This window comes from Falco punctatus, assembly GCF_963210335.1.
Source record: "Falco punctatus genome assembly, chromosome: 4".
Classification (NCBI taxonomy): Eukaryota; Metazoa; Chordata; class Aves; order Falconiformes; family Falconidae; genus Falco; species Falco punctatus.
The window spans coordinates 92,476,615-92,504,466 of record NC_137583.1 but is presented as its reverse complement, the minus strand read 5'-3'; the positions used below and the strand labels follow the sequence as shown (position 1 = coordinate 92,504,466).

Here is a 27,852-nt window from a genome sequence, read left to right as displayed (position 1 = left end):
AGCTGGAGGGGCTCAGCTACTTATGGTTATCTGGCCACAGATACAAAGAACCTTTTATTGTCTAAAAAAGCAACTGATTCATCTAGTTCTGCTGGACCTTTTTTATTTCAGTCACTGATAGTTCTCATTGCCTCTCTAGGCTCAGAACACATCACAAAGTACTCACCATCATCTGTTGAACGTGAAATATTTCAGCTCCAGTGGCAGAGAGGCGGTTTGGAAAGGAGATGTCAAGAAAAGCTCCAGGGAGAGTGCTTGGTCCAGCATTGTAAACCTATAAGACAATGAAGTATATAAATGTATAATAAATAAATAAAAATAAAATGACACCTATGTTTACTCATAAATGGGAAACTACCGTAGAACCAGAGCTGGAAGTACAGGTAGACTTGAAAAAATATAAAATACTGTGCAAGTCTTTCTATACGTTCAGACTCAGACTTCTTTCGTAAGTATCAGGATGAAGTCAAAGGTTTAGCTTATCTAACAGTCTTTAGGCACAGCTCATGTATCAAGTGAGAAGCAGTTTTGCAGGATAAATACCAGTCAGCAATACAAGCAGCATGAAATTTCTACCTTATATACAGAGACACTACTAGTACGCTGAGTATTTTGGTAATACCATCCAGAAGACTGTTAGAAATATCGCTCTCAGTTAACATTCTGATTTCCATCTGGTAACCACTGCATTATATTCTTTATGTTTTCCTTATGAAGCAGAAGCCAAAGTAATGATGATTGTGACTGTCGGACTGTAGGTTTGCTGAGTGAGTTGCTTGGAAATGCATGTGAACAACTTCCATTCAAGTTCTGGCGTTTCCAATTAAACAAAACCCTTAGTGGAAAACACTGGCTTTCTATCAACCCCCCCACACACAAATTTTCAACAAAAACTCAGACTTCCCAGTCCATTACTGAAACATATCCAGTGAAAATTCCAAAATTTGTGGGTTTTTGTTGAAAAGAAACAATCCATGGAAAAAATTCAATGAAAATACATTTTCATGTCTATCTAAATTTTTTATTAGGAAAGTTCCTGGTTGTTTCTAACAACACAAATGTAAATGCATACAGTAAAAACACCAAGCCCCTTAGAGTATTTATCCACACTAAGACAATACTGTTAAAAGATGTAGCAATTAGTTGTTAATTGTGTAAAGTACAAATATTAAAAACCAACAGGTTTTCATTCTTCAAACACTGCTTATATTTGAAGAAATGCCTGAATGATAAAGAGAATTGGTTCACAATGCCAAATCCTTACAAAAACCCTGAGGCTCCAGGCAGGGGGAGAAATCCCGCTACAATGGAGCATGATAAATGCTGCATGAAATAAAAACATAACGTTTCATGTTAGACATTTTAAAAAACTTGATTATCTGAGGTCAGATAAAAGAGTTAACGCAGAAAAGACATGTTCATTGCACATCTTGATACCCAAAAAAAGAAGCATAGATATATTTCCTTATTCACACTGGACATGGTATAGATGTTCACTTATAAAAACCACTACAAAGCCCCTTATTTTTGTCAGTCATCTCTTTTTCTTGGTTAAGAAACTATTACTTTTCTCCATCTGGAGAAGTTTAATAAATGGCAGGCAAATCGTTAAAAACAATTAAGCAAACAGTGATACAAACCATGCTCTGCCCATTATGAAACTCTACCCTTCCCCTCTGACACACACAGTTATGAGGTTTACCACGTTACTGGAGAGCAGCTCTGTGACTTGTTAGAGTATAATTTTCTACTTCTATATGGAAAAAATATTAATATTGCGTCTTTAAGTGTGTGCATAAGACACAAGAAGATGGTGCAGGACAAATGGTGGCTCTGCCAACATACAGATTCTCTCTCCCTTACCTCCTTACCTCTCATCATTTTTTTTTTTTAGTTGAAAAATATTCATTTAGTTAAAGCATCAGTACATCTGTTCTTTATCTGTTTTTAACCAATAACTGGCTATGGGAGGGGAGGGAGGAGGTAAGACCTATAAACCCTCAAGAATGAAATCAGAATCACAAGAATTAATAGCCTGGTTTACAAAAGCTTTAATGTCCTGAAATCCTGCTTTCACTCCTTTTCAGTAAATAGCTAAGGGCACTGCATGACAGTGGGGGCTTAATTGCTCTGGACCACAGTCTGTCCACGGGGGCAGACATGTGTTACTCATTACGAGCTAAGTGGCATTCATGCCTAGGAGAACAGAAAGGGGAAAAAAGGTGAAAGACTATTTTTTTTACAATAAATGAGTCCCCCACCTCTGCATGATTTATCATTCCCTAGTTCCATCTAGCGGTCAAAAAGGATTTGAAGTGCTTGTAATAGTTACAGCAGCAAAACGAGTTCATTTTGGCTGTATCACAAGAGTTTGTTACCATAAATCATCCATGTATTTTGCCACATCAGGAACCCACCTAACTGCCATGTGAAGTGTAATCTATAGCTAATACTTGAATAATGCTGAGATGCTATGAGCAATTTATTGAAACCCTCTCACACCTGTCTTACTAGAGTCATAGCCTCCTCCCTGTACTGTACTGTATCAGTAATAGTATATTTTCATGCTGGGTGCATTTAGCAGGTCTGAATCGCTTGCACAGGTATACGTTTGTTCTCATGGATAAAGGCTGCCCACTCCTCCGCTCAACGACCATTCCACTAAAAAAAATTACTCCTCCTTTTTGAACCTGCAACTGCATCCAAGATGTGGCACTTCAGTAACTAGAGCTCTTTACTCAGCACGTAATAAAAGGTAAAGGAGAAACAAATGGTAGCAGCTTCATTCCTATGGAAGTGAGAGGCCCTATTTGCAATTCTAATTATAATACATTCAGATAAGGAAATGCACCATTCCTGCATGCTGTAAATATGGCATCCAATCAAGAATGCATTGCCCAGCATACTGTGATTCAGAAAAAAAAGATATACAAAACCAGAATGCTCTATCAAGCAGGAAAGCAGTCAAAATAAGGATCCATTTTACCTGCAGTGTGAAGTTGAGAGACTGGAAAAGGCATTCATGGTTTTCCAACTGAACAAAGTTGGATGCTTCCACAGAATCACCATAGAAAAATGAAGTAGGGAAGACTTCTCTGAAAGATCAAGACATAGGTTTAGTAAGCAGTGTTTGTCAACAAAATTAACTGTATTTGTGGCAAGCTGAACTGAACCCCTTGCTTTCTGGTCATGTCAAATTCTTTGTGAGTATTTTACATTGATCTATCATTTGTGGTTTGATTTCCTTTTGACCACACTGGACTACATAAGCAACATCTCAACTGACCTGGGTTAAAATCCCATCACTGAAGCAGAATTCTTTTGACTATTTATCTCTTTTTCTCCTTTCCTGTCACAAAACCTCTTCTCCAGGATCCCCTGCCATGGATGATTTGTGCAATGAATAAACACTTCATTAATTATCTGAGCTTCACCACCTTTATGCTTAACAGATCGTTTTAAGGGAAGAGTAGAGGGGGATGTAACTTACTTTCAACTACAGTGGCACAGGCCAAGTCTCCTCAGCTACCCTTATCATCTTATCACAAAAGAAAATGCAGTAGGGTTTTATTGGAAAAGACTTGGAAGCACCACATAGTACTTGGAAATCCTGCAGGAGAGGACTAGGAATGGTTTAAGCAGCCTTTGTGCCTCCTTCTAATCTCAGGCTGCTCCACTGGCTGGAAAGGGTCCTGGTGTAATTTCAGAGAGACCTTGGTGAGGGATTGCCTAAACCTCTGCTTCCTTCCAAAGCTGTCCTTTTGGGGCAGAGATTTTTGAGGCAGGATATTGAGCCTGTTTAGGTACATTGCCTTTTTCCCGGCCTGCCTCCTACCCCAGGGACTGCTAGGGGAAACAGGGAGAGGCAGATTTTTTTCTCTCGTTTACGGCGTTGTGCCAGAAGTCTCCTCCCAAACATGGTACAAGCCCTTCCGGGCTATTTATGACCAGGGATGAAGTTTGCTCTCATAGACTCAAATGCAGGAGAGCTAATAAAAATAAGCTTTAAAAAAACACTGTCCAAAACCCAGTATTATTAATATTGCCATGCCTGGGAATGTTGTGCCCTCCAACAAGCCCAACTCTTCCCTGGTAGCTGGACATTTCTGTGAACTTGAATTAACTAAACTTTGTCTATGAGAAAGAAATAATCCACGTAGCCAGTTGGGTGGGGCTTATAAATTCAGATACCTTGTATTTTAAAAAGGTACATTCCAAAGAGAAAGAAGAGAGACCAATTTTTATCATTTCTTTTGGCATGCAGTATTCTGTAGGGGACAAACAGAAATCTAAATATAGAGATACAAATGCTTTCATCTGTGAAGCTATACAAAAATCCATCTGTATCAAAGCGTCAAGAAGCAAGGGATATAGAGTTAAATTTCTATGCAATCTGCAACAATGAAAGCATTCAATATTTCCAGAACATGCTCCTGAGACTGCACTCTCAATATAGAGGAGATTTTTCTCCTTGCTAGTCATCTAGTGAGGTCTGACAGCACTCTTCACTCCTCTGAGCAGGCTCAAGCATATCTTCCACCCACTCCGACTATTGTGGCAGTAATTAAGGGGTTTTATTTCTATGCAACAAGAGAGGAAAGCAGCTTTATGTGATAAAATCCAGACTAGACCATGAATCTGAGTTTACCCAGCTTTACACACAAATCACATGTCAGTGCAGGTAACTTTGCTCCTACACATGTAGCATGCTGGTCAAGGGAATCTTTGACTTCTGCTGATGCCAACCTGCACTGGTCATTTAGACAGTATGTATTCCCTGATGGTTGCCATAAACGGCAGCTAAAAGAGACACTGACCTCTTGGGGACACTGCTGACGAGTTTTTGCTTCCCCAGTTCAGGAATGAATGTCAACTTCCTTACTCTACATGGATGTTAATTCACCTCGAGCGCCGGGTCCCCCAGTTTAAATTCGAGCACTGCCTATGCTAAAGGACAGTCTGTCTGTTGGGACTGTCCACAAATCTTTAATTCTAGAATTAAGATTGTAATACAGGAGTGAAAGGGAAGACCCCTGAGTACAAAGGCAGGAACTTGCACACATGCAGCCCCAGGGAGAGGACATCAGCTATGCGTTATACAAGTATTTCAATAAAAGGGTGAGTGATGTTCCTCAGTTGGTATTCAGAGGCCTCACAGGCTGGGGAGCAGAGGGAGTGGGAAAATTAACAGAAGCAGAAGTGAATTCTGATTGTGAAATTAAACAGAAAGGCAAACAGTTAGACTCCACCAGGCTCCTTAGAATCCCAGAACATTTGACCCTAACTTTGGCCTGGTAATTCTCAACCATATCCTTAAAGACATGCCCTAAGGAACAAGATGTGATTTACTTGTTCTCTTTTTATTTTATTTTAAGGTCCATCATATCTACAGATGTGATGGTAACTAATTAGTGCGAGCTAGGAAGGAACGAGAAAGAGGCAGTGTTGGAATGAAAGGCACAACAAATAAAACTCCCAGATTACAAAAGAGGTTGTATTTCCAGAGTCTGGGAAGCAGGGAAAAAACAACAGTCTGGCTACATGTAAACAGAGAGAAGAATTCAGTTTTTCGCTGGAAAAGACTCAGCTGTTATTGTTAGGATTATTATTATTTTTGTTGTTTTCATTTGGTGACTAGTACTTACCCACTGATAGATGAGTCCACTTCATGCATCAAGGGCACCGACAGGGTTAGAGTATTATCATGCAAAAATTCAGTCCGTTCTAGGTTTCCACTGTGCCAGAAAGGAAAAAGAAACACGCCATAAATTGACAGCCTTTGCAATATATCACACAGTTTTACAGTTATCATCTCCTGCCTTGTACTTTGAGCCTCTCTATTCAGTGATGTCAGCTCTCCTTAAGAAGCCTCTTAAAAGATTAAGAGTTACATTTGTTCACCCACTTTGGAGAGGGCACACACAGAAAGCAGGAGTTTTGTGGCTGCAACAAGATCAGGCACACACCAAAAAACCTATCTTGGAGCAAGGCGTGAATTCAAATAGCAGTGCAAAACTAAAGCAACCATCATACATAGTGGAGAGAAACAAGGACATTTAGACTCCAATGCAAGGGTTCATTTTCTCCCAGCCTGACTATACATCACTTTGGGAGGGGTACACAAACCCCACAGAGGGTCTTGACTCAGTAAATGAAATTGTGCTTTTTATGTATCTGCGTTGTACCACAGCACCAATTCGGTGCCACTACAAGCAGCTTTTTTGGCAAAACCCTCGTACTGAACTGGCTGTAACCTCTCAGCGGTTTCATTCCCCCTTTCTGTACTTAGTTTCCAGAAAAAAAGCACTTCTATTTTACATTTTCAAAGGCAGTTGCCACAACTGGTCGAAAACAGATGGAGGAAAGAGAAAACTGAGCAATCATCTCCCATTTGAGTCAGTTTATTTCAGTGTGAACACTTAATGTATGAAGTCTGGGAAAGGTTCCTGAAATGCACGTCCAACATGCAAACTTGTAATTATTCTAATTTTGATGGTGAGTCTACTTGGTGGGCGACAGTTCAGAAGAACAATCTTGAAAGATATGTTACATCTATTTCCGATTTCTTCAGCAGTGACTCTGGAATCTCTTTTGCCTTGCAGTTCATTGGATTTATTCACAAATCAAACTGGCAAAACAAAAGATACTATCCTATTTATTTGAGGACAGTATCGCTGATGCAACAGCAGGCAGTAACATCCCAAGTGATACCATGCAGATGCTGAGTTGCTCAGATTATAAAAACAGAGCCTGCCGGCTACATACATGCATAGATACAGCTCAGCTTTCTGCAACCGACACATTGGCCATGTCTGCTAATAAAACTATGGCCCAGATGGAAAAGACCCACAAACTTTCAGTCCCAGGAAAAAAACACTTAGTAAAAGCTTTTCCTCTGAGCATGCTCAAAGAAGAGTCCAAAATAGAGACACTTCTCATCCAACACAAATACTGAGATACCATGATGGCAAGCAGAATAAGAAAGCAGAATTCCATACAGAGTTCATAGGTATGTGCTTATATGTTTCAAATGGAGCAAAGGTACTGTGAGGAAAGGAGAATATATCTCTAGAAAAAAAGTTCACGCCAGGAAGCACAGAAGACGGGTTTGAGTTTTGGTTTGTTTTTTTTAAACAAAAAGAGTAAATGGAATGTAATGTTTAGTTCTTTCTCCAATTGATCTCTCCCACTACTGAACTATTCTCTCGTTACAGATGCTACTGCCAAATTTGTAGCTTCAAGGGATACGCTTAAGTGGCCACTTGAAGGGCAATACTTACTTTCCCATGACAGCGTGACATAGCTTCTCTGTGTCCAGCCATTTCTGCCAGACTAGCTCCAGCTTTGTGTGGAAAGAAACAATGTCCCCACTCATTGCAGTCTGGCCACAGCACAGACACTTCCTCTCCATTTCCTTATCACTGACTTTACCCCAGGGCTCCCTGCAACTCTTGTGGTAGAAAGATTTTATTACACCACTTGGACAGCAAAGGAATTGAGCAACCACCCCAAAGTCACAGCAAAAATGAGGGCAGTCAGCACTGGGACCTGCACTGTTGTCTTTGGAGGTTCAGCTGAATCCTTCAAAACTCAACTATCCTCCCAGCCATACTTCTGAAATGAGAAACTTTCTTTTAACCCCACTGAGCATTTGCACTATGTGTACAAACTACTATTTATTTCTTTGCTCCATCTAAAGGCACTGACTAACCTTTCTCACTGGTAGGGCACAGAAATCTGAGGAGCAAGGTTACAGAGGAAAGCCCTGTACTATCCAAGGCGGGGAAATGAGCGGTACAATCTGGGAAACACTGGCTGGGCAAATTTAAAGCAGGGACGACCCATCTTTGCAACAGCTGGCATTCACTTAAATACTGATGCATCTCCCTGTCCCAGAAGTATCATGGGGTCGTCTGAACACATGTTGATCTTCTCTTTATGAAGAATAAAATTTCTCTAACATGCAAGACATGGTCTTGCCTTTCTGATGCGAGGTCTCACTTTCAGTGTTTCATACCAGCCCCACGTGCTGCAGGATCTTGTTCCTGCCTACAGCTGTTGCTGCAGGGGAGGACTACACCCTGTGAGAGCAATCACTCAGCAACTGCTACATCTCATCTCTCATCTCCAGCCGGTTGGTGAGGTGTCATCAAATCGAGGAGGAGAGTCCAGGCTGGAGATCCTGATTTTGACATCGGAGGGTATGAAGTTGGCCCACTTACACAGTAAGCACAAGCAGGAACAAGTCACACATCAGAGCAGCAGTTCAGAGCCCAGGTTGATGTAGCTGTGCCACCATCAGTTCTCATACACACCTTAACAGTGCCTGTGACTGAACTACACATGGAACCCGCTTCTTTGTGGCACATCATCTTAGGAGGCACAGACCAGGTGTCACACCTTCTATTCTGCCCAAGATAAAATCCCTGTGCACACATACTTGGCATCACCCTGTTTCAACGCCTGCTTCAAGTGCCCTTGGGAAGTACCCTATCCAGCTGTTTCACGCAGTCTGTCATAGCTTGCTAAAGACCCAGAGGGGGGAAAAAACAGACATGCAACTTTGGAAACTGTCGGTGAGATCCCTGACCATCTGATGAAAGCATTTGACTTTTCTGGTTTGCGTCCAAGCATGCTTATTTCATTCAAATGCTGGAACAAATGGGTCTGCCTGGTGCCGCTCATCAGCCACAGCTGAACTGAGCTTGATACCAAAGGGATGGGCACAGAAACACAAGGGCCTTCCAACTGAAAGAACACAAAATACTCCTTCAGAATCGCAACTGCCTGCCAAAGAAAGCCGAAGTATAATCCTACCTAATTTTTCAGGAAGCTGTGTCACATGGTTCCTCTGTATTACCAAAAGACACACATTTAGCCCCAGTAATTTAACCTTATTTACTACACATACACATTTACAACTAATATCACGCAACTGTCAAGCATATGCAATGCACAGTGCGTGTGACAAGGAATGTCCATGTCATCAAGGTGCATAAAGGCTCCCTTACCTTTGGGCAGTGACAAGGAAGGTAAGTGTTTCTTCCTGCCCAGACAAGTGGCTTGTGTCAAAGATCACGCTGAAGTCATACTGCGCAAAGAAAAAGTGGTATTAAAAGACACTGTATGCTGTTTCAAAATGTATATATTCTGAAGCTCCATATATATTTTACTGGCCTAGCTGTATAAAAGTACTGTATTTTGAAATGTGTAAGAGACCTTCCTCTACTGTAGAGTAGCTTTTAAATCTTAGCAATTGTGTCTCTGTTCAAATACTAGAGAATTTGATTTTTCCTTCATTGTGAAAAGGCCTTTATTAGAATTGCCATTCAAAAATATTTCTTGAGATCATCTGCCAGGGGAAGGGGACCACTACCTGAAACTACCACAGCACCCATCTGTGTGTTACTTGCTGGTGAAGAGATTCTTTGGGGGAACAAAGATCACGCCATAGGCTTGCATGGAGACTTGGAGCAACCCACACAAGCTAAAGCAGTATTCAGACAACCCACCACAACGGATAAAATCAAGGGCTAATCTTGAAAAGAGAACCTACTTTGATGACCACTGTAGCTCTACATTAGCTTCTCCATGCAACAACTTTTCTGCCTAACTCCAAAACAGGTTTTGGCCAAGTGAAATAGCTTCCAAATTCATGCTAATTTCAATGACTTGCTGAAAAAAACAAACCCTGAGGATAACTCAACTATGTCATTCTGAAGCAAAACACTGAAATTCTTACATTATAGATATTTTGCTACTGTGTTTATTTTTTTCCATCCCATTCAAAATCTTTTAAAATGTTTCAAGAGAGCATGTTGCACTCATTAAAACACGCAACACAAAAATTTTCATGTTGGGTCAAAGGACATGTCAGCTCAAATGGAAAGGATTAGTTTTTGAAACTGAAGTTTTCTGAAAAATTTCAGACTCATTTTGTTCAGTTCATCCTGAAGTTATTCCTCATCTTCTCATCTTTCTGGGCTGGTCTTTTGTACAACTCAGCTTACCGACAGCAAGAACCCAGCCAGATTTCTAAAGATTATGAGAGAGTTCATCATCTTCTATTATTGAACAAAATCCTCTTTAAAAGCTACCAGGAGACCATAATACGCAAAAGTCAGTAAGACTTTTTCATTGTAATTCATACAAATTCAGTTGCACTTTAATGTGAAAGAAGACAAAAATAGAAACAGAATAAGACAACATAAATAAGACAGAGTGTCCTTTTCTAAGTTTCTGCAAAGGAAATAACGTAAGTTTTTCATAGCTGCAACTCTTGCATCTTTTTCAAGAGCGCTGCATTGCAGAGCACAGTGCCGTCATTGGCTCTATCTGGTGGGCATATTCTGGTAACCATGAAAGGCTTGGATATCTGGGTTAGAAAGCTACAGAATGTGTCAGTCACAGACATTTACCAGAGCAGTTGCCTTTCCAGCCACTCCTTGGAGACAAGGAGGTAAACGAACCATCAATCTGCAAATGCAAATATCACAACGTTACCCTAGATTTTGATCTCATGAAAGGAAATCCCACGCTGCACTTGAGGAAGTCAGACTCCAGCAACTCACAGGCAATGCCCAGCTCCTCCTGTAAGTAAATCAAGAAGAACACAAGGTGATAGATTTGGGGAGAAAAAGAGGATTACTAAAAAATACCATTGTGATGAAGTGTAGTAGAAGACTAAATGTTTCCCACCATAGCACTGTTATTCCCAGAAAACTAATACTCATTGAATAAGGAAAAGCGCAGGGCTGCACTTCCTTACTCTGCCTCAGTCAGGTCAGCCTGGAGAAGATCACAACAATCAGAAAATTGCTCCAAGAGACAGACCATGGAGAAATACCACATGACTAAACACATAATCAGGGGATCAGCCCAAGTTCTTTGATAACTCAGACCATCAGTTATTCCCTCTGTTTACTAAAAGACAGCTTTCAAATGGTCCAGAATACAGGTTCCCCATTTGAAAGCTGTCTTTTAATAAACAGAGGGAACAACTGATGGTCTGAGTTGTGTTGAGAGAGAGAACTGTGTTGGGTGACAGTGACCAAACCGTGCCACACACAGATGCTGGAGAAAACATTAATTTGGTCCTGGTGTCATTCACTGCCCTGACCCTCTTTCTCTGCTCCACAGGATGAACCACGTTGGTATGGATACCCTTTATTTAATGATACATCGGTGGCACAGATAAAGTAGAGGGATGAGCCTCTCCCCATGTTAAACACTGACAGACTATGAACACTGTCAAATAATACAAATAAAAAAAGTTGGAGCAACCCTATCTTGAGTGACTGGTGACTCCACTACAACAGCAAAAAGTACTTCTGATGAATGCAGAGTGTTTCATTGCTCTATAAAGTAAGTGTCTGGCTCCAGGTTAGCATATGCTCACCTCCAGATTACGAGGGACAGTTTTATGCTCTGTCACTGTGGACAAGTTCATCTCACTAGACTTTAGGAGTGGGATTCAGCTCTGGAATCTGATATGCACTCTTACGTACCTACACAGCAAGTGATTGCTATGAGATCTATGTGTCACTGCTCCCATCGTAGTCCACGGATGTAGAAAATGGTTCAGCAGACAAAATGCAGATGTTTAGTTTAGACTGGGCTTGATGTCTCTCTAGGCTCCAGTATTGACTAGATCATCACTGGAGCCATGGTAATGATATTATGCAGCAACAAAATGAATGCCTAAACTTAGACAACTGAATCTAGAAACTAACTCTATTCTAAACACGTAGCTGAGGATCTCTTAACTACAGCACATATGATTTATTTGACCTATTTTCAGTACCTGCATCAGTTTTCAAAGCCTAGACCCTGTCTCCTTATGCACATTTCCCAAATCACTTCAGATATGAGTTCTGCTTTAAATATGCACTTAAAATTTACATGAGTACCATTCTTAGCTGGAACAAGCATATGTGGAAGTAGCTTCCTGAACCATGGGCTCAGGCTATGAGTCCATCATCTCCAGGGAATGCCTCTCTGCCTTTCATGTTCTGACCCAAGCACAACATTAGTGTTCTACAGACATTACTATTATCCTAATGATGAGTCTGACAGCATCCAGATTCTTGATCTTTTAACTGCTTCCTGGATATCTGAAAGACAAGATCTCCTTTATCTTTGAAATCATAGTTCAAATCAGGGCACGCATTTATAGAAAGTCACAGACCTAATGCTACCTTTCCTGTCTGACTCAGACAGTATTTCCCTAGTTTCATACGAAAACAACATAAGGAGAAAATCAATGCATGCTTGGAGATGCCTGTACTCCAGTACTACTCAAACACCAGAGCAGCAACCTCCCCATTCAACTTCTTTATGGATTTATTTCCTTGCAATCTTCAGTAGGCTTCTGTTTTCACAAACACAAAAGATAGCACTGCCCAGAAAATCAAATATCTACCTTCAGTCATACAAAGCTGACATTCTCATATGCTGTGTTAGATTTTCTCCTCCATTTAACTCAAAACAGCAGAGCAAGAGCTTCATGGGTGAAGCATCCCCTTCACTTGCCTTTTCCTCTCGGCAGCCTGGGAGGTTCTCCAGTTTTACACGAGTGATCAAGTGAACACCAACTCTGAGCAGCTGTGTAACCAAATGAAAAATTTCACAGCTATTTCCTCTGGGAACATTCTTGGTTCTGTGTTGTTCGAATGTCCCTTGCTGTCTAACTGTGGCAACCTATGAACTCTCTTTCATCAACTCCCAGCCTCTGTTCATTGAAGAGAGGTTTCTATTTACATAGCTGTCTGGTGGTGACAGTGACCAGACAGACCCAAGCGGCTGCCTCCTCTCCTCAAGGCCATATCCCTTCAGAGATGTCAAAAAAGAGGATAACAGAAAGAATTATCATCTTGATAATGGAAGAAGTGCAGTGCTGCTTCATTTGGCATGCTGGTGGCTGGCTGCCTTTGCAGCCCTGGCAGCAGGCAGGCAGTTGCCAGTGGTTTTATAATGGTCCATTAAGGAAATGTCAGATAACATTGCATTGGCTGTTTTTGCTGCTGTTGCTTGCAACAGTTCAACTGATGCAGTAAAATTGACTTGAATGACCTTCTGGCTTCATTAGCATATCAGTCAGTTTAATGATTAGTATTAATACAACATTACTGAAGTTCAGATTGGACATTAGGAAAAGGTTCTTCACTGAGAGGAGGCTGGTCACTGGAACAGGTTCCCCAGGGAAGTGGTCATGGCACAAAACCTATCAGAGTTCAAGGAACATCTGGTCAATGCTCTTAGTAATGCAATTTAATTTTAGGTAGTCTGGTGAGGAGCAGGGAGTTGGGTTCAATGATCCCTGTGGGTCCCTCTCAACTCGAGGTATTCTATGGTTCCATTAATGCTGCAAAGCCAAATTGTTCAATGCTAAGAAACAGCAGAAATAAGTTTGCTTGCACCACAGTGGTTCAGCCCTTGCACATTTCTAAAAGAAAACTTTTCTCACGGACCTCTTGCCTTGCTATGTGATTAGGATGGAGAAGCTCAGCTAATGAGTAAACATTTTGGTTTTCTGTCAGTGCTCACTGTCTGGCTTCAGGCTTTATTTGCAGTGCACTGTTTTGGAGAGAGAGAGTGAATTGTTTCTTCACATTTCTGTAAGCACTAAATAAATTCAATTTTCACACTATTCCAGCAGGCTGAAGGGTTGGTGCTGTCTTATCTTAAGCAGAGCAACTCAGGGCTTACAGAAATTTTGGATGCCAGTTCTTGCTGATGTTAGGTAACACTTTTAGTGTGCAATGCTTCTCTCTATGACAATACAACCCAGCTGAGATCTCAGCTTATTGCATGAGTTTTCATAGCAGCTTCTAGTTTGCTCAGAAAACATAGTCAAAGGAGTTGGAAGTTTCTCTTCCAACGAGACAGAAGCTCTATCTGGAAAAAATTTGTTTTCTTTCTGAAACTTTTCACAGCATTTTATATTCTTAGGACAGTCAATCAGATAAATAGCCAGCTAATTAGCCAAATAGCTATATAATTACTGCATAACAAATCCAGACCTGGGTATGAGAAAAATTCAGCTCAAGCTGGTTCACAGTGTTTCTCAAAGTCCTTTATCACAGAAAGAAAGTTCCTGATAATTACAACATGAGCAATGAAACAGTCAAGTTCTAACTCCATTAATATGGGGCATACAACAACTCAACCTAAATTCTGCAGTATAATGCTGTCAAACATACTCCTTGGGGTATGTGATCAGGGGTATAAGCAGAGATGTAACACAACGGCCTTACTTCTGGACACAAGTGTTTTTAAGTGTAAATATTATGTGTGGTTTCAAATAAGTAGTGCAGGAAGCTGGTAACAATCATATTAATATAATGCCTAGAAGCAGCAAGCTGGAACATTGATATTCGCTACATTTAAAACCTGAGAGAGGAGAAATTTCAGCAATGCTCATGTTCTTTCCCAGTTCTTCCCATCTCTCTGCTCTTTCAGACACTCACCTGGTGCACTACGCAGTCTGCACTGTGGGACACCAGGTGTCTCCTCCATGAGCATCTTTGGCCAATACTTGCCTCAGCAGAAGCAGGCAGTTGCTGAAAACGGGAGCTCTAAGTATATCTGACCACAGAACAACAAGAGATGTGTCTAGGAGCCGTATCTCCTTATATTCTTGTCTCTAAGCCCTACACTACACGCAGTCAAGTCCTTACTGCCCCAAACATCTCTGATACAACCAGAAGAAAGTCAGGTGCTAACAGTAATTTTTTTTTTTAAAGGCAGGTAAACAAGCTAGATCAAGCTGAATTCTTTAAACAACGCATTCAGCTTGGTCCAGAAGAGTTTCAACGTGAGTAAAGCATTTTAACCACATTGATGGGATGCTGGATTATAGGATCATTACCCTGGAATAACTCACAGTATCTTTTTGCTGGCTTCACCTAGCTGATTATCTGGGAATATAAAACATTGAACTACTCCAGATTCTGGCTCTTTTCCTGTCAAAGAGATCATGACTCAACTGCAAGAGAACTGCAATTTTTTTTGGCCACGTAAGGTAGGTTATCGGGAAGAAAATGGCTTGTCAGCACTAGAACAGGTCATACTAAATAAGTCTTTTGCTGCATGTATTTTGGCATTTAAAAAGCCTGTCTTCCCTTGATAGTATGCTCACTTAATAGTAATGCTTTCATGGTACAAAGGTGGGACCAGTGCCAGCTGGAGCGCAAGACCAGGTTACTTTAGGTATGGTGCTACAAAACGCCCCTTATTAGAACCAAACTCTTCTCAAAGATGGCTGCCATTTGCCCCCACCCCTCCCGAAACAAACATTTTTAGAAGATTTCTTAAATACTGTTTACTTTGACCTTGAAGAGTTCTTTTCAACTTGGTTAGCTGCCAAATCTAAGACTTAAGAAGAAGGAAAAGAGAATGCCTTAAGAAAACAGTAAGAGAGAACTGTTGGTGGAAGAATGGTTGTCTGGCTCTGGATAAAACACAGTCACAGGTCAGAGACTGCCTCTGGGAAGAGTCTTCATGTTGACATACCAAAGCAACAGGTTGCTCCTAATGGAGCTCCCTCTTCCTGAATGCAGATGACCAAAAATGGCCATCACAAGTGAAAATGACACAGCCCAAAGAAGAATATTGAAAATTCCTTAGCTTCACCTTGACTTTTTTTTTTATATCAAAATTTTGATATCAAAATATATTTTTTAAATAATTTTCAAGTCAGATTGCATATGGTTGGGGTTTTTTTTTCCCCAAGGGAGTCTCACATAGCTTGTATGTGATGACTTATTGATCAGTTGACATGCTCTGACCCTTCTCTGCCTCAATTGTGTCCAGCCAAACCCTTCAACCTTCCTGAGCTTGATCTGGCAGTTCATATAATCATACTCTGGTTTTATTTTTCCCACCCTTAAGGTCATTCCTTCCTTCCCCAAAGGTAGAACAATTCCTCTGGGCTGATGTTGGCCCCAACCCAGACTCATCAGCAGTTTCCTCAACTTGTTTCCACCCCTTATCCCCACCTATGACTGGCTGCAAGCTCCTTACCTCAAGCATCTCCTTAAGGATTCCCCCCCAGCCCATTAACTCCTCTTCAACAATCCCCAGTATCAGGCTTTTATCTATCTGACAACTCTTCTACCAAATGATGACTATCAGCAAAAGCAAATATAGAAGTATAGGTCACCTGTGTTACTTTGCACTCACCAGTGTCCTCACAGAGAAAGTGAGAATTCAGCTATGCTAACACTCATCTATGGTCTGCCAGCTCTCTGCTTTTCTAAGCACACAAGCTACTAGTAGATACTACATCTGAATTGTCAACAAGGGGGTGCAACAGAGCAATACTAAACTTGCAAAAGGATGTGCTAGATATGGCCTGATTTTTTAAATAAAATCATACAGATAGCCAACAGAAAGTTATATTAACTTCTGAACTTAGGGTAAGTTCAGTACTACCCTGAATACTGACGGTTATCTGTGCCAGAGTTGATTTCACCATTTTAAATACTCTTCTGACTAGCTGTTATTTTTAAATGGATTAAAACCACTAATGAAAGGCACTGAAAATATCTTCATTGCAGAATTGTTAAGATAAACTGTGTATTATTTTTTAAGGAGAACACCCCCCACATACACACTTATTAGAAAATAAATTACCAGCAGTTTATATTTCTCTTTGCTTAACTATACTCAAATTAAAGCTTTTTTGATGTTGTCTAGATGGGAAAAAATCTCCCCTGCAAGTCCTGGCTACTAGCACATATACTCTGGAACAGCAGAGAAAATTTCCTGGAAGCCTTGATAATATGTTGGCAGAACACTCCTGTTTTGAAGATGTTGAGAATTTATTTAACTTGTTAGCTTGGGGTTTTTTTGGTTGTTTTTTTTTTTTTTTTTTTTTTTTTTTATACTGCTGCATGTTTTCCAAGGGGTACAAAAGAAGAATGACAAAAGTGAATACTGAGGAACCCTGCACTTACTGCCAGAGCACACGCTCTCATTACTGCTTTTCATGTTGTCACTGGTTTTCTTTTCTTGTTCTAGAATGCCTGTGTGTGAACCATTACACTAGACTCCACAGGGAACCATGAACACTACCCTCATCCAAGAAGTCCTAAAACAAATATACTAAAAAATACCACAAAGGAGGGCTACTTACACTGTCCACACTATGTTAAGTCTCAAAAGTTAGATACTCTGCATTTACCTGTCATATGCTCTCCAGTATATAGACTTTACAACTAACTCTCCCAATAGTTACTTGGAAATGTGAGTTCTCTGACCTGTGCCAAAGGCAGCAGTTTACAGCAGGCACTGGGAATAATACAGTTTGGCTAACTTTGTACTGGTTTTACTTCTCATCATGGACCCCGACTTAAAGAACATACTTATACCTCAGTAATTTCAGTTTGTACTTTTGGTGAAGAGGGACACTTTCCCAAATGACAGTTTAGATGAACATCTGGATGTTTTGTTCCACCCAACAGGACAGTTATATAGACCTGACCTGCATTTTAAGAGCTGCTTACTTTTGGGAGCTATCACTGAACATAAGTTTGTTCACAGCTGGTAATCTGCTTCCTATGCAAAGGTTAGCTAGCAAAGTTTGCTTAGCTAGCTAAGCCAGGTAGCACAAACACCTCCAATGTCAGGAATCTAAAATAAAGGCTCACCTCTCTGATGATGTTTTAGGTGGCTTCTTCAACTCACTTTTCATAATCTTGTTCTAAGCCCTTCACTTGTGCTATCAACAGCTTGTGGGTTTCCCTAAGTTTTTTGAGAGCATAACTTTTATTTTGCTCCTACCCTTACTGCTCCCTGCCTCACAATCTCTTAATGCCTTCACCGAGGCTTCAAGGATATGAAGATTTCTCAATTCATTTACTAACCACCCCCTGAGCATACTGATGTACTTTCTTTCCACAGCAACTGAGGTCACCAAAGAATGTGGGTCATAGTTACCCACATGTACAGAGCAATTAGGGATGCCTGAGCTCGTGAAAGCTTGAGGATTTTTTTCAAATAAAAAGATTGGCTCAGGCTGAGTTTCCCTATGACTGAGAGCAAGTGCAGCTCAGAGTAATTTAATCTTGGAGGCCCCTTCTTATGCATACAACATCTCGGTTTTTCTAACTCAAAATTCCACAGATACCACACTTTCCTCCAAAATGGGGCTTCACTGGGTATTTTAGAACTGCAAGAACACAAAGAGGATCAGTGGTATTACTGACTGGGAACTCTTCCTGACACTGTACGATAATACAAGTAAAAATAATCTGAAATGACCAAAATGGTGGGTCTGATCTACCTCAGATACCTCTTTAAAGTTGCTCCGATTATCATCCTTGAAAGCCCTTTGAGCCCCTGGGGTTTTTTGTATAACTAGCAGTCTGATGCCTGCTTTGCCTCTTTGCCAGCAGTACTCTGTTAGCTGAACAGACAGTCAATACCTCTTCTGTGTTTCTGGGCTGGCCCCTGCCAGGCACGGACCTTCCCCAGTTCCTTCAGCCCACAGCCAGCGCCGAAGGCATCAGCAATTCACTCACATTTGGAAATCTCAGTGTCCCACAAACTGAGTCAGCAGTTTTGAGGTTTGGGTTTCCTTTTTTTGCTCATCTGTTTCAGGAGTCAAAAATGCACATAGTATTCAAATACCAGTCATCAACACCCAGCTCCCAGCATGACACACGCCAGAGGCTGGACAGAGAAAGGGACAGGGAACGCTGCACATGGTGGCAGGATGCACTGCTTCCCTGAGGCCAGCTCCCCAGGTGGTGGTGGTGGTGGCACGAAGTAGTGGCACCGGGCCACCTGGGAAGGCCATGGGGCCTCTTGGGAGCTGCAAGAGGGAGAGGTACAGGGAATAAAAATAATCCTACTACTGACAGTAGCTTTGAAGATGAATGGCAGTGATCCAGCACAGGTGGCCATCAAAGGTCCAGGAAAATTTCTGCTCTCAGAGTGAAAATCTCAAGAGTTTTATTCCAGATTTTTTTTTAATGTAGTTTACTTGGCAACTTCAAGCAAACATCTTGTGTTCAGAAACTCTTCTGCATGCACTTCACTTGCCAAAGTGTGTGACAGAATCACACATAAGGAGGAAAAAGATATTCATGACAAAGTAGTTAAGATGGCTCTACTCTTTTAACAAAACAGGTCTGTCACCTGAGCTTCACAGGTTTCTTCTGTTGGAAATAATTTCCAAACACAGGTGAATGCAACAGTGTGAATAAGATGAAGGACAAGTCAATGATAAAACAGCAGCAATAGCCACTATAGTGTGAAAATTACTGTTAATCATAACCTGCTAGGAGAAACATTACAAAGAGGGAGATACAGATTCAATACAGACTTGCTTAGCTAGACATTGTAATTAAATTGGCATCTATCCTTGAATGCAATAATTGAAAAATATTGGATGCCTAATCAAATTATACAATAGAATAAAAAGATTTTGTACGCGTGTTGCAAAGGTCTAATTTTAAAGGTGTCACAGGGACGAAAAGTTTTCCTTTACTTTTCAATGCACAGATACTGCCTAACAAACCAAATCAGCAAATGTGAATGTTGCACATCATAAATTCTGCAGCTCCACAAATTGCTGTTTCACCAGCAAAGACCCTTGTCATCCCAGCACTTACATGAGCAAGCAAAACCGCAGACCCGAGCACACTGACATGCACACAGCCAAATGTGCATATAAAGATCTGGAGGACCGTAGCATCTGGACCTGTATTCTGATACTGAATTGATCCTTTAACTCATAATCAGACAATAAGCTTGAAAAGGGGTTGGGAAACCTCAACAGTTGTTTCATAAAAAGAACTAGGGGAAAAAAAAAAAAAGTTTTCTTTGGCATTAGGGAGAGATTTCCTGTCCTATTCCATGATCTCACTAGTAAATGCTGTAGGCACACCCCACCCCCAAGCCCAGCAAGCCTGGCTTCAAACATCTTGGATTTGCTGCTTATTTTGTGAAAAAAACCCTACTTCTATATAATTAATTAGAGCCTCCCGCCTCTTCCCTCTCCCCTCCCTGGATGGAACCTATTTATAGATCATGAGCTCACCAATCCCAGCCGAAACAGCAAATCTCTGAGTAAAAAGAGAGAAAAAGACAAAAACTTTTCTATTTACTGGATATTCCCAACATGCTTATTTTCTCTCTCCCTCTCAAAAACGTTTATCTTAACTGGTGAAAAGCTAGTGCAGCAGGTTTTTAAAGCACACCGTCTCAGAAGCTGAAGCAACAGCAGAAATTGTCCACTCAGCTCACATAAGTGATTAAACCCCAAGTTTCACAACCAGTCAACAAAACTGATCCACGTTTTTGCTTCTCCCATCTTTTAAGAGACCTGCAAGGCAGGTGGTGAAGCTATAAGGAGAAAGGGGGATTTGGTGCCACTCTGAGAAGTTTCACCTCTTTTGCTGTCACACTCTGGTTTTTAACAGACTGATTAGACTTACATCAGCTTTCACTGTACTACACAAGTTAAATCTTTCTTTTCCCTGATTGCTGAGAACCGCTGCATTTAATTTCTTCAAGATATAGGAAATAATCCAGGGAACATCCCCAGGATCCACCATCCCCACAGAGCTGTCAGGTCAGTTGTCCCTTGTTCATCGCAAGGCTGGCCATGTTTCAGCTACGCTGTTTGGTCAGGCCTGACTGTACGACCCTTTTCCATATGTGTTAATGCACAGCTACACATACTATGCCACCAGAACAGGAGCAGCTTAAAAATCAGACTTCCACCTGCCCACACAACAACACTTATCCACTGGAGCAACCTTGGATGTGACCTGGGTGTTGTTAATAACATAAGGATTCTGCTTTAAATTTGGGCACAGTGGCCCAACATGACTAAGTCGCATAGAGCTCGTTATGTAGGATAAACTAATGGAGTGCCCCCCCAGGTACAGGGTGGTAGCTTATTTTACAGTGGTGGATGACCACTGGCTCCAGCGGAGTTGTCCAGACAAGTAACAGCCAGCTGGAGCCAGCCAGACTTTCACTGTGATGTCTTTACTATGTCTCACAAAAGTTTGGAATAGACATGAGAGCCTTATTCTTTCTTTTATATCCTTTCCACAGACAGTGGTTCAAAAGCAGTCACAAAGGAAAAGAGTTCTCAGCAGATCAACTATGTATTTTTTGGAATCCAGCTCTTAGTGACAAATTTGCATTTCTGAGGCCACCCCGCCCCCTTCAGCAGCAATTAGAATCTGAGAAGTGACATCATTGCTGACACCATCAGTCTGGGAACTCACGCTGGGGCTCTGGCCCCTGCAGCTACCTCCATGCTCCAGGGAAGACACGTTAGCTCAGGCTTGGCACTCGCGCCTCTTTTCTCAGGGCAGGGGGCTGCTGATCCTGTCAGGATAACCTCAGGCTCCTGAAGGCCTCCCTAACTCCCAAACACAACTCAAACCAAATGTTTTCCCCGGACCAGAAAGCTCAAGCTACCTTTTCCCTCCCATCCCCATGAGCCTCCAATGATTCCTAAATTCCATCGGGCAGGAACCACCTGAGCTGAAAGGCTGCAAAAAAGAGGCCAGCAGCTACCTTGACTGCAGGCACTGGAAACTTCCCAAGGAAGCTTCTTGTCAAACCAATTTCTGGATGTTTTGCTATCTGAGGCTTTGGAGGAGCACTCAAGGGCTTGAGAGCTTCCCCCAACCACTTTTTGCCAACTCTCCTCCTTGCTTTTAAGCACTTGTCTCAGGCTGGGGGTGGCTTTGGGGTAGGATTTGCCTGCTTCCATGGAAGAATGATCTAGGAGATGGAGGAACATCAGTACTGCTCCCAAAGTCAGTTCATTCATTTTCTACCAAAAAAGGACGGGTATTTTTGTGGGAAGGATTCAAGATTAATTCCTCTGTCCCTCACAGTATTTAAGCAAAATCCATCTTCAGCAGGTGGTGGCAGGGAGCCCTGCTTGCACTTGGATCCCTTTCTAGTTTCTCTCTATTGCAAATGGACCTTCTCTCTCGTCCTTCATTCCTTTAAAGGATGCTAAGGAATGACAAGTTACTTCTAACATGACAACTTCATTTAAGCCTGTATTATGATCAGCTGTCTCTTGAAAGTGGCCTTTCTTGTTCACAGTGTCATTTCCCCTCTTCAGAGGGCCAAGAAATGCAAAAGGTCTGCCGGCTTGTAGGATGGGGTGGTTACTGTCATTCCACAATTAAAAAAAAACATTAAAAATGCAAACTAGCAAAGCATCCAGCTTGGAATACAAAACAGTTTTGCAAGCTCGACTTACTTACTGAACAGTTTAATATAATTCATGCCCATCATTACCAAGAAATTACTACCTTTCTAAGCCTGTATGAAATCATGTCTAATAAAACCAAACAAAAGCCATTCCAGTGATCCAGTTTTCACCTGTTCTTGTAATCCTCACTAAAGAATCAGGCTCATAACTTCTATTAAGAAACAAGTGCCTTTCACATAAGTACTTCTATAGTGGAAAAATGTAATTATTGCTTGGAATAGAGAAAGAATTCCTTGCTTGGAACTCTCTGGCTAAAACAATAAACAGGCCCCTTTGCTCTTGCTTTTCTTTGCATGCAGCATTTCAAAACTATGTACAGTCACTGGGGAAAAGAGAAAGAAAGAAAGAAAGAAAGAAAGGAAAAAAGATAACATCAAACTTCATTTGAGGTCTACTGCTCACATTATTTTCCAGCTGAGGCAGACAGACAAAAGTATACTGGTTACAAACTAGGATTAACCCACTAGCTCCACTCATGACCATAACCTAATTATTTTTATTTTCTCCTCCACAGGCAGTTCAGATACATCACAACTGTATCAGAGCTGGTAAGATATCACACTGTCAGGTACCTTCACAGACACCTGACCTTGAAAATATTTTCAAAATAAATGTTGCTATTGCTATACTCCTTGTCCTACAAATAAGCATGGATAGATTGATGGCTGCTGCATAAAAAAAAAAAAAAAATTAAAAAGATCTAAGACTTTTTTTTGCTCTTGCATCAAAGAGCTGAATTGGAAACACCAATCATTCAACTTTCAGAAGTTCCGACTATTCCATCAATTCTACCAAAAGTTTATTTTTGATGAAAAAAAAGAATAGACTGTTCTGCCTTAGCTGGAGAAGGATTAGGGACATAAAGAATCCCTGAGTTGACTGAGTGTTATCAGAAGTAGTTCTATTTTTGGTCTATGCATATTGTACCATTTTTTGAACAAATTCCACTGCTTTCTTCCATACACGTACTCACACATCCACGCACACATACATTGCCCTATTCATTAGCAAGACACAAAGCAAAATATAAAGGTAACTGTGTACTCGCAGCCAAGCAAAAGAAACTATTTCCTGGAGCCAAAATCAGTAACGTGCACACACAAGGTAAATGACCCAAACACAGCCACTTTACAGCAGGTATTTTGTACTCCAGAGGTTATTACCATCCGTAGATATCACAGTTGAGGAGCCAAGCACGTGCAGGTTATGCTTACATTTGGGGGGGGGGGGGGGTTGCAGTAGTTTTATACATGCCATTTACCTTTGCATTAGTTTTCCAGCTCAATATTGGAAAGGATGGCAACCATTGCTTCTAATGTGAATTTTAATCACACCAATCATTTCATATTCTTATTTTTCAGGACCAGTACCATGGGCTGCACAGACCAGAAGTGGTGTGCTTCACACCACTTTCATTTGCTTCCTACTGTAGACAACAGGATAGCAGAAAAAATTCATTGCCCCTCCCAAGTGCACTCAGGTGATTTAGATTCCTTCCCCAGCTACTGTCTTAGGTAGCTACCTTGGAAAACAAATCTTTTGTTACCGTCACTTGAAATACTGTTTTTCACTTATTGCAAGAGATTTAGAGCTCTCCCTTCTAACACAGGGTCATTTCCTGGCATGATGCAAGCAACAGCCTTTTGCACCCAACAACACGACAAGTAAACAGGAACAAAGTAACGAGGAAGCAAGCTGGCCAGCTGAACTCCCACCACCCACAAGGCAAATGGAAGTGGAATCAGCAACCTACTCTCTGTTTGGAGCGCTACTCTGGATGCTTCTCTCCAGGGGGGTCCCAGTGCTGGCTGCAAGTGCCACAGCATCAGGAACAGTCCCTGAGATAATAACGCAGCCAAACACAAAATTGGAAACTTGGACTAAACTTAATCCGAACTCCATCTTCCCCATGTACTTGCACCTTCTTTCAGAATTGGCCCCTTTACTGGATGGGTCCAACAATTCTGCCAAGCAGCCAGATGCCCATGCATAGATAACTGCTGGACTACAAGCCAGCTGCGATAGGAAATTCAACACAGACCACCCCTTGCAAAAGGGATGCTTAAAAGCAGTTGGACATGACGTAGATTTGCTGCATCTGCATCCCCTGATTACAAGTCTCATCTTAAAAAAGAAACCTGCAAAAGGCAAGCTGGTGCAAAACTGCCAGTCTTATGAATCATGCATTGCCACAATATTTTTCAAGTTAGGCCAAAGAGTTAATGAAAAATTGCGACTTAGGTGTAAAGTGGAAAAAATCCACGATCCATACGTACCAAAGCATTACAAAGTGGTGCCTACTTTGTAATGCCCTCAGTTTGTCAACCAAGAAAAAAAACCTTTGCTTGTATCAATGTGAAAACACACCTTTTGAAAACACTACACTGGCTAGTACCTACACCCTTATACTACAAAGCCTAAAGCAGCTTCTGTGTATTTGCCACGTCCTTCAAGTTCCACATACAAAACCATAGTAACCCCCTGAGGAGAATAAAGACAAAGAGAAAATCAGGTTTCTGACTCCACAGTGATATATTTAAAAAGAACCATAAATATAATTACACAAAATATCCCTGACACATGTTCAGCTAATTTCAGCAGTGCTATTCCTAAAATAAAAGTTTTTCTCTATAAAACTGCATAAACTTTGTTGGATTAATGCCTGTCCAGACAGAATGAAATTATCCAGAAAAGAAAACTCAATCTTGAGAATCAAAATAAGTATGTCCAGAATTATACACTGGCATGCTCCTATATTCTTTATATCATTACATGCGTATCCAAATTACATACACTGTTGTAATCTGTCAGCAGTGCACTGCATTGATTACACCTTTATTTAAAAAAAATTGTTGATGAACGCATACCATTTTAACTTTATTATTCCCTCATGATCGGTGCATAGGAATATTACAATAAGCTTTATAACAGCAGTGCATTCTTGTCTGTATGAGTCCATGCTCTCTAATAATCCAGGAAAAAAATCAGAGAAGGAAAAACCAGGGAAGCCACTGGGAGGAAAAAGGGCTCTGGGGTAAGCTTTCCTTCATCTCACTTCACATGTAGATGTATGTATATATGTGCTCACACACACACGCATCTCACACTGCTAAATCATGTTTGTGTGGCAACATTAACAATTTTTTTAAAAAATATTACAGATAACCCATGGTTTATATATGTCATTATTCTGTAATAATAAAAACATATCTTCAAAACATGTTTCTTTTAAAATTAAAAGCAGGAGAAAAAAAGCAGCAGAAATCAAAGAAATGAACCAACATTCTTTTCCTAGTGCTGTTTCTGAAAGCATGGATAATATATGCCCACATATACTGGTGCATAAGGCATCAATTACAGATGAATACACACATATTCACTACCACAGCTATTCGCTCTTAGTGTTATAATGAAATGTTTAAATTAATAACAAGTTCAGGAAATAAATTCAGATGTCATCAACTACACGGTTCCATGAAAAATCAAATGGAAAACCTCACAAAAAATTAAAAAAATATAAATTTAAAACCAAACTGGATGAGGAAATAGCAATCAATGAAATCAAGCCTTACCCTCCTCTCCTCCTTCTTCATGGGTGGTAATTTTCAAGTGTGAAGAATAATATTAAGGTAATAACAATAATTAGTTTGGCATGGGCTGTTTTCCTGGAATTAATAAGCCTTAGCTCAGCCTACAATCCCCAAGAACCAAAGCCAAAACTGAAACCCAGAAGATGCCTTTTGCAAACACATACAGGTTTGGGGGTTTTGGTCTTTCTCTGTCAGAAACTGAAATATAAGGCGTACCTGGACTTGTAAAGAAAAACCCGATGACACAATAAAACTACATAACCCAGGGACATTGCCGAAATGCAAAGGTATAATCCATCACCGACTGCACCGGGATATTGAAACAGGGGAGGTTTAATGTATAGATTTTCCTTTTGTAAAACAAAAGCTTAGCAGTTCACTTGTGAGGCTTTACTTTAAGAGGTGCCACTCTGCTTTACAGAGCAACTTTTTAGTGCACTCCTCCTTTTTCCCTTGTTAAGTGGAAATCACTGCGTTACTCTTCTGCAGATGGTTACAGCCAAAAGTCAAGCACAGGTTTTCTGGCCTCCTCCCAAAGGCAGGCTGCAAAAGCTGCCGGCTGGGAACGTGCCTGGCTCGGGTCCCCTGCAGCCTGCCTGGGCGGGGGGTCCGCTGAGCAGCCTGGAGGTGGGGTCCCCCGCTTGCTCCTGGAGCCTGCAACAGAACCAGCTGAAATGCTTCTCACCTCTCCTCCCTGTCTTGCTCAACACCTCTGGTTTTGATGAAACACCACAGGAAGCTCCCTCTCCTAATAAAAAAAAAAAAAACAAACAACCCATAGATTTGGGGCTCAAAGTCCTCCTTTGGAGGGACAGGTTAACGTGCCTGCTTCTGCTAACAGGAACACAGGCTGATGCCAGCTGAACCCATGGTTACACGGCTGACTGCCAGCTGCTCTGGGAAGAGGGAGCTTGCCTCACCTAAATCCCTAGAAGAAATCAAGGCTCTCCTGAGAGCTTTTCCACCATGTTTTTGAAAGAAGGGAAAAAGCAAAAATGAGCAAGAAACAGGGAGAGGTGACAGAAAGGAAAAATAAGGCTGGGACTTTCCTTTCACACCGTAAGAACCCAGGGAGTTTGCAAGAAAGTCAGAAAATCCCAGGGCCTGTGTCAAACCAAGGAAAGGAAAGCTTGTGATTTCTTAAGCAGCGCTGGCCCCTCCTTGGATTTTCAGCCAAGAACTCTTCACACCCTTACTCATCTTTTTGACTGTGCAGCTGGGTTTTTTTAAGTCTTTCTACAGACAAAACTGCTCTTGACTTCAGAGAGGCTACGCCTGAAGTATGACTGCAGGATCATGCCTTGTGCTTGATAGGATCTATACATAAAACCAAAATCCTCTTTATTAAATCTTATCAGCACCACAGAAGAAAGCTGAACTAGGTGAGAGAGTATTTGCTACCACGTCCAGCCACACAGCATAGTGGCTTCAACATCCCACAGGACTAAGCAACATAAATATATATATATATATATATATGTATACGTGTATGTTATACATACAAATACATTATTTGTTTATATATAGTGTAAACATACATATAAAATCGTTTACAATTGTATTGGATTTTCTACTCAGGGTATCATTTATCTTCTGGCACCATCTCGAGCCACCTGTCTTAGAAATGACCAAAAGAAACTCCAGCAAGAACAGAACTGACCTTTCATACCAGAAACTTGATAAACTTTAAGAATCAAGCTACAACAAAAACAAATCCTCATTTCTTGCTGTAAGGAAAGCCATTGAAAGCCATACAAATCAATTATTACTTGTCTTTTTTCAAAGGATGCCCAAGTTTGGATAATTTCAAGCCTCATGCTAAGAACTCAGAGACAAACCCTGCCCCACAGACTTCTTACCTCAAACACTGGCAAGTCTCCCTCCACTGAGTTTAAGAACAAAATATAATAAAGAGAGACACTAGAACACAGGAAAGTCACTGGTGATCTTTCCATAGGGAGCGCATAGCCTTTAAAAAAACACATTCCAGATCAAGTGTATTGA

General features: G+C 41.0%; 1 protein-coding gene across 1 annotated transcript in view; it reads right to left on the bottom strand.

Moving 5' to 3' along the window:
* Positions 1–27,852, bottom strand: part of ITGA9 (integrin subunit alpha 9) — a 231,036-nt gene that overhangs the window by 49,258 nt on the left and 153,926 nt on the right. The window contains exons 19-23 of the mRNA XM_080383261.1: positions 10,504–10,590; positions 9,012–9,091; positions 5,646–5,735; positions 2,987–3,095; positions 167–274 (exon numbers count right to left, since the gene is read on the bottom strand). Coding sequence (XP_080239387.1) covers positions 167–274; positions 2,987–3,095; positions 5,646–5,735; positions 9,012–9,091; positions 10,504–10,590 — 474 coding nt within the window. The remainder of the gene's footprint in view (positions 1–166; positions 275–2,986; positions 3,096–5,645; positions 5,736–9,011; positions 9,092–10,503; positions 10,591–27,852) is intronic.